This window comes from Limulus polyphemus, unplaced genomic scaffold, assembly GCF_000517525.1.
Source record: "Limulus polyphemus unplaced genomic scaffold, Limulus_polyphemus-2.1.2 Scaffold5584, whole genome shotgun sequence".
NCBI classification, from domain to species: Eukaryota; Metazoa; Arthropoda; class Merostomata; order Xiphosura; family Limulidae; genus Limulus; species Limulus polyphemus.
This window is the reverse complement of record NW_013671194.1, coordinates 26507-33905: the sequence shown is the minus strand read 5'-3', so window position 1 is coordinate 33905 and position 7399 is coordinate 26507. Positions and strand designations below refer to the sequence as shown.

Genomic DNA, 7399 nt, shown 5'->3' with positions numbered 1-7399 from the left:
TGTACTGTTGTTGGGTTTGTTAGTGCCAATTTTGTTCGTGAGTTGAGTGTTATTGTGGGGAATGTTAGAGAGTTTTCTCAACTATAGCTGGTGTGAATAAAGGAATGCTTTATGTGGTTAATTTCTTCATTTATGTAGTTCATTGAACAGAGTCTTATGGCTGTGTTTATGAGGTTTTTAAGTGTATTGATTTTTGTGTGGTGTCATGAGTGGAATTCCAGGGGATGTAGAGACCAGTGTGTGTGTTTTTTCGGTGAATTTGGGTTTTAAACTGTGTGTCCGATCTAATAATTTTGAGGTTAAGAAAGGATAACTGTTTATTGTTTTCGTGTTCTAGGGTCAATTTGATGTAGGGATGAATGGAATTTATGTATTTAAAAAAAAATTAGTTTAATTATTTCTTATACTTCAAAAACATTGCACATTTTAAGTACAGGAATACAATTATTTTTTGCACTTCAACAACACTGCACAAACAGCTTACTTTTGTTATGAGGCTTCTGGTCTTTATAAAAACAAAACAAAAAAAATTTCATACATATCAAGGCAGAAGTAACTTTGCTCAAACCTAAAGGAAAAAATTTATACTGCAATTTAATGCTTATATAATAAGGGGTGAAGGTTAATATAGTAAAACCTTCATAGTGCAGAACCTCCCCCAAATTTACTGCTATTTTATGGTTGAAGAATTTTTACATAATTTACATATGACTGCATAATCAGTGGTTGACTGTATAAATAATGCCTGAATTTATAGAATTAGTAAATTAAAGTTTAGGTCAATGTCATCAGATTTCTAATTTTTGCCTTAATTTGTTTCTCGTTGCTTGGTAAGTGGTGCCTGTTGGCCACACAGTCTGAATAAGGGTTTGTAAAACAGTTCGAAAACATGTTCATTATTTCATTAAAGGTAAATGCTAAATTGCTGTTGATGGTAGAAATGCATTAATTATGGCTAACATATTTTAAAATATTAATGTTTTAAACAGTTTGTACTATAAGTACGACTTTGAGTTCTCATAATTAGAATTTGATGCATAATCAGCCAAATTTTGTGTTGCATATTTCCAAATTGTTGGCCTTTTTTTTGGTTCGTTTTTTTGCTGGTAAGGATATTAATTTTGTTCTAATTTATGTTGATACATTTACCTGAACAAGCATGGATACTCTAAACTTTTGTACACTACATTAGTTCAATGATCAGACAATTTAAGCTTAATTATGAAGAAAAGTTTTTTTGTACTACTTTGTAGTTAAATTTTCCTTGACTGTAGAGTAAGCTAGCCATGAACTTCAAGTTAAACTTAAAGACCTACCCTGTACAAAATACAACTGAAATGCACTTTACAGTGTTGTTCCATCTGCATTAAGATGTAAAATGTAACTTGTAAGGCTTAAGCTTATAAATATTAAATCACAAATAATGGAACACTACAAATACAAGTAAAATATTAATTTTATTATACTGACTATACAAAAGTATATTACGTTAGCTGTAACAGTGGAACTTGTATGTGTAATCTCAAGTTATGGGTTAATTTTTAGTTAGTTCTGATCTTCAAGTTCAACTCATTTAACTTTGAAACTCAACTTCAGATTAAAATTATAATATTAATACCTCAGTTAAACATATAATGATGTATATTTAACCAAGTAACATACGCTACACATTTTAGTCGAAGTGATACAACGAGACTGGTAGTATCTGTGATACAATGATATTGATAGATAAAATCGGCTGGAAGTTAAGCCTTAACTTTCAATTTCATTAATTATGTTATTATTTAACTATTTTAACTTTAGTTTAGCCCATTTTCCTGGAAATGCAGACCCCGTGAAACAGCAGACTCAGCTTTAAAAATAAGTTGAGCTACTTTTACTCAAAATTACACTTAACGAGTAATTTATTAATGCTCCCTGAAAAATGCAAATAAACAAACTAAAAATAAAATAATAAGCCTTACCGTAATTTATAAGTCCTGGTCCTAACAACTCGTCTCGCTCACACTTTAACCGAAATATCTCACACCCACACTTCCGTTAATGGCTTCTCGACTCAGACTTTGCTGTTTCAATTTCCGGCAAATAAAATTTAAACGGGCATATTTGATAACAAATACTGTAGCGGGGAAAAAAATAAAAAAAATAATCGTTCTCTTCTTAATAGCAAAATCATAACCCGAAACATTTCTTATCTATTTAGTGTAATTGAATAAAAACATTTTTTTTTTTGTTATGAAAGCAGAGTAAATTATATTTAATTGCTGTTTGGGTTGAGGTGTGATATATAACTATATCACGTGTTTCTTTCTTCTTGAAATGCTAAAATATTTATTCTGAATTTATTCTTTGTTCTGTCCATGTGCAGGTTTCACATGACATGTAGGTCAGAACACCGTTAAAATAAACTTGCTTCAAGTTACCTTTGTTCTGTTGGTGTTCTCGAAGTAGGTAATACTTGTTACTGTCCGTGGAGAATTTTGCTTAATACGTCGTGCAAGAATTTTGACAGCAGTGTCTTCCAAAGGTTGTTCAGAATGACCAGTCGCGCTGGGTAAATGCGAGGTTTCTTTGAAGCTAAGAAACCTTGGATTTCGCACCATTCAGTCTGAGAGAGAGATAGCACAAAGAAATGAGAAGACATAAGTAACATCATGTCATATCCAGTGACCATCGTTGACTGGCTTAACATCTACTCTTCAGATAAATATGTGAGTTCATAGAAAAATTAAACCAGACCCCAAATTCATAGCCGAGGAAATTGTAATCCATTGTAGCAAGATATTCATTCAACTACGATCAGTCGAAAACTTCATATACCTTACTTAGTTCATCCTGAAACTCTGAGCCACCAACACAATGTCGTTCACCAGTAAGCAGTTCCAGCCTTTTTAGCATTTTATTCAGTAATGGGGATCTTTCATTACTACTCAGTAAATTAAACAAGCCCTGAAAAATGACATAACAGAAATTTACCCAGCCCACAGAGTAACATCCAGAAAAACAGGAAACACCGCCAATTTCACGCAAATGGTTGTTAATTCCAGTCATATAGCTGACCAAATACTTCAACATGGATGTTTTATGAAATGCCTCCATATCAGAGCTGAAACAAACCATTCCAAAGCTAAAACAAAGACCAGTCAAGTAACATAACGTTCGTTCCAAGCAAGTTCAACATAACACTATCAAGACTACATCCCAAATTCAAGCAAGCAGTCCCAAGCCCATACACTCGCAGATCAGGTGCCCAATGTTTAATACTACAACACAAATGGAGAAGTCTCCCAAAGTAGTCTAAACTGGGGCTTAAGCCTGCCACAAATAACAATGATGACTAATGAGAAGACTTTGAAGACAGCCTAACCTGCTGATGCAAGCCATTTGCAACATATTAACATCTAGTAGGTTTATTGAATGATGCCACCAACGACACTTCCCCCAGCCAAATCTCATATTGATTTTCCGGTTATTATTAACAATTTAATATAAAGACTATTTTAGTCACCAATCTAGCCGTTCAAGAGATCTTCTCTTCCAGTCAAAGCTTTATTTCGGGAACTGGTCGGGTAGAATTTTCGATTATCAACTAGTGAAATGTTGGTTTTTCTAGGGGTACTTTTATCCCCCCCCAAAAGAAAGAATTTTGGATATAAGATCTTTTGATCCTCGCCCCCTCTCCAGCGCTGGATAATATGACCCCCCCCCACGTTTGTTTCATTAGATCCTATGGTTCCCACTCTTTCCTTTTTTTCCATGAAAACTTCCAGCCAACATCGAGAGTAGGGAAAAGGGGGAATTTCAATTTCTGAGCACCACAGATCTTCTAACCGAAATACTTGCCATATTTAAAAAATTATATTTGGCAGGATTGTGTGGAACATCATTGAAGACAGACTCTTCTGGAACTTGGTCGTCAGTCCAGTGAAAGTGACGTAAGTGAACTGCAAGTGTGCACTGTGTTTATGTTTAATGGTGAATATAGATTGTTCTTTTTGTATTTCACTTTGTGTCCAGTCTCGTTGCTACTCCGTAACTGATGTCTTGAGCAAACCTCCTGTTATTTAGCGGACTTACTTGATAATTTGAACGACTCTTCAGTTCATCTGAATATACGACTACAATGGATACTAAATAATATGGTACTGGTATTTTCAATCTGAACGACACCTTATGTGCACATGAGGCAAAATGGCCAAGTCAGAAATTTCTGTGGTTCACGTATAGTCAGCCCTAAGATTGTACAATTGATCTGAGAAAGGGCATCCAGTTAGTAGTACCTGCCATCACAAGAGGTTTTTTTGGGCCTTTGAACCAAATAAGATTGATACTTTTATAACGCACATAACTGTAATTGTGAAGCAAGTTCTGAAGCTTCGTGCACCAAATATCGATGTTCCAAAGGCCAATCGCTAGGCCACGCCGGACTCATTAATTATCATGGAAATAAAAATCATTGTGACAATTCGTATTTTTGAATGTATATAGAATCTTCCATGCATCCCAAAAAATTACCTCTCAATGTATAACAAATTCACTAAAAAGTGTTAAATAACAACAACAAATAAATAAATTAACATAAGAATAATTCTAACGTATGAGCAGCAACCTATACAATGATGAGCTGGTATTAGGCGACATGGCAGATATAGTGTGGTTGGTACGTCATTATACATTCTTCTTTACTTTGACTTTGAAGTTGTATACATGATAATTTTATTTATTTAATGACGTATGAGTTATTGTTCACCACGTTTTGTTTTAAACCAAAAGGGGAGGGGGGAGGGTTCAATGACTTTGAACCGTATAAATTTGAATTAAATGTCTTTTACTGGTTCAGTAACACAAATCTTGGCGTCGAAATTATTAAAAATTCTAGTAAAACGTGGTGTATAGGCACAATAATTTACTACAAAAGCGTGTTACTACAGTAAATGCTCAACGTTCTGTAAGTAAACCCGAGTAAAATATTATATTTCGCAAGAAGTGCTACAAAAACGTCAGGTTAGCAATTGGCAGGGATTATACTATCAAATAAATAAGTTAGGGAGGTGAAATAATATCACCAATAATTTCGTTTGCCAAGAGCGTTGCGTTTACCCCACTCGAACATTTTTGCTGCAGATAGCCAACGGATTGCTTCTTGATAAGCAAAAAGCTACACAGTGAGCCAATTCCTGTGAATTGATCGTTTATCGGATTATATAAAATGTTATATACATTTACTTGTTGATAATTTGTTAGCTTAGAACAATTAGTTTCAATGTCGTGACACCTGTAAGAGAATGTTTGAGACCAAGTCTCAGTTTTTTCTGAAGTTATTGGCAGTTGGCCCGAGACAGGAAATAACAAAAACTCTGTACTTGTGGAAAGCTTGATGCTATATATATAGGGTTATCAAAGGGTCATTTAAAATATTGCAAAATCAAACAGCTAGGTTACACAAAATATGGTAGCCAAAAAAAAAAAGAAAAAAAAGACGTTTACAATGTTACGTGTAGTTTATAGTCTTTATTGTTAAGTCATTTCTAATAATGGCTATCCAGAGATCAATAACCAAATAACTCATTATATAAGAAAGTATTCTGATCATGATGACCGGACAACACGAGATGAAAAAGATATGTAACCGACTGTAATATATAAAAAAAATTACAATTTAGTTCAGGATGGTGGTTTTATCTAGTTGGGAAAGGTGGAGCTTTCTCATTCATAAGATATCGTTAACTTGGTAAAATTATTAAGAGTTGATTCATTAGTCTCGGATATAATCTTCATATTTTTCCACAGTTATTAACAACTTCCTTCTCCTGTGATCCTTTGAGAACTGTTTTAATTAAAATACGCTCTGTCCTGTGATTTACCCGTTTACATTCTGATTAGTTGCAAAATTAATTATTTTCATTTTTCTAACCTCCGTCAGAAGGAGTTGATGTTTCTACACTATTTGATCTGACAATCCAACAATTTCTGGAAGGCGTCTTTACCGGTTTATCTGTGACTTTCACTTTTTAAATTTTAATTATTTTAACACTAATATAATTATATTTTGTAGAAACATTTTTGTGAATATTTTAAACGTATATATTAAAAATGCTTTAAAAGAAAATAATTATTTAATAAAATGATCTTAAATGATAATTTTCATTGATATTGGAAGAAAATTTATCTGAATCCCGAATATTTAACAAACAAAATAAAACTTATTATAAATTTGTTTTTAAATACAAACCATAAGAATGAAAGTATATTGTCTGAGGGATATTTTTTTTTTCTAAAATAAAGATCACTATTAAGTAATTCATAGACCAATAAATATACGATGAATGTTATTATTTATTTTCAATTTTGGAATGTTTTATCTAAACATGCTCACGATTAGCTTACTACTACTATTCTGAAAGTTGAGCCTTGTACAATGGTGCTGCCGAAATACATGTTATGGACTCGACCATTACAAATCACAATGGACATCTTACAAAGAACAAATTTCTAATTTTATTTCACAATAGTAACCCCTTCTATTTATTACATATTCACACATACAAACATGTAATAATCAGACCAGATTAACAATAACTGATCTAAACTAGGCTTAGTTTCAAAAGCTTACAATACAACACCCCTAGAGATAAATATGTCACCTACTGAAACGATAACCATGTTTGACTGTTCTTTATGTACACCACACTAAAACACCTACTTTCTGAGAAACAAACAAACAAAAATATAAGAAATACCAGATTCAAAATTATAAACGCTGATGTTAATGTGTCTTTAACAAATGTTCTAATATTAAATAACCATAACATTTGGAAGGTTCAAAAATTAACAGTTGCTGTTTGAGCAATACTGAGAAAACTAGATAACTTCTGGCTACCAACTCACCTGCTAACGCTTGTTTCCAGACCCATCTACTTAGCAGTAATAGTTACACAACACTGAAATCATTGTAACAGGTCAGTTTCTTCTAGTAGCAAACCATCGAAATTAACAAAAACTATTCTAGCTAACTAACAGTAATTTAATGAATAATGACCATTATTTCTAGGCTCACATAGTTCAAAATGCACCAACAAACAAAATCACACTGAACTAACAATTCGGCTGATACATCAAGCATACTTGTGTGGAAAGGAAGTGAGGCACATAGAGTATCCAAACTAAACTAATCTCATCAATTCCCCTTTACTTATTAAAAAAAAAGAAAGAAAGAAAAGTTTATTTACAATCTAACAGATAAAAAGTGGTTATGCATGGCCAATACACAAACTGTTTTTACATTACCATACAAAAATTGATGATGATTAATAAAAAAAAAAAAAAAAGATGTATTCCTTACTTTTACCACTACTTTCAACAATTTTTTTTTTACTTTTTCTGATAAAGCATCAAATTT

The 7399-nt window shown here is 32.7% G+C and overlaps 1 protein-coding gene across 3 annotated transcripts in view; it reads right to left on the bottom strand.

The window, feature by feature from the left end:
* LOC106472760 (rho GDP-dissociation inhibitor 2-like) overlaps nucleotides 1-2079 on the bottom strand; it is a 17246-nt gene extending 15167 nt beyond the window's left edge. Inside the window, exon 1 of one of the 3 annotated variants that reach the window (XM_013933416.2) lies at nucleotides 1965-2079. Coding sequence is in view for 1 of the 3 variants with exons in the window: in XM_022401292.1 (XP_022257000.1) it covers nucleotides 1663-1671 (9 nt within the window). In the remaining 2 variants the exon portion in view is untranslated. Of the gene's footprint in view, nucleotides 1-1618; nucleotides 1638-1662; nucleotides 1821-1964 lie in introns of those variants that run through there. The other 2 variants (XM_022401292.1, XM_022401293.1) reach the window with 2 other exon arrangements.
* Between the last annotated feature and the right edge of the window lie 5320 nt (nucleotides 2080-7399).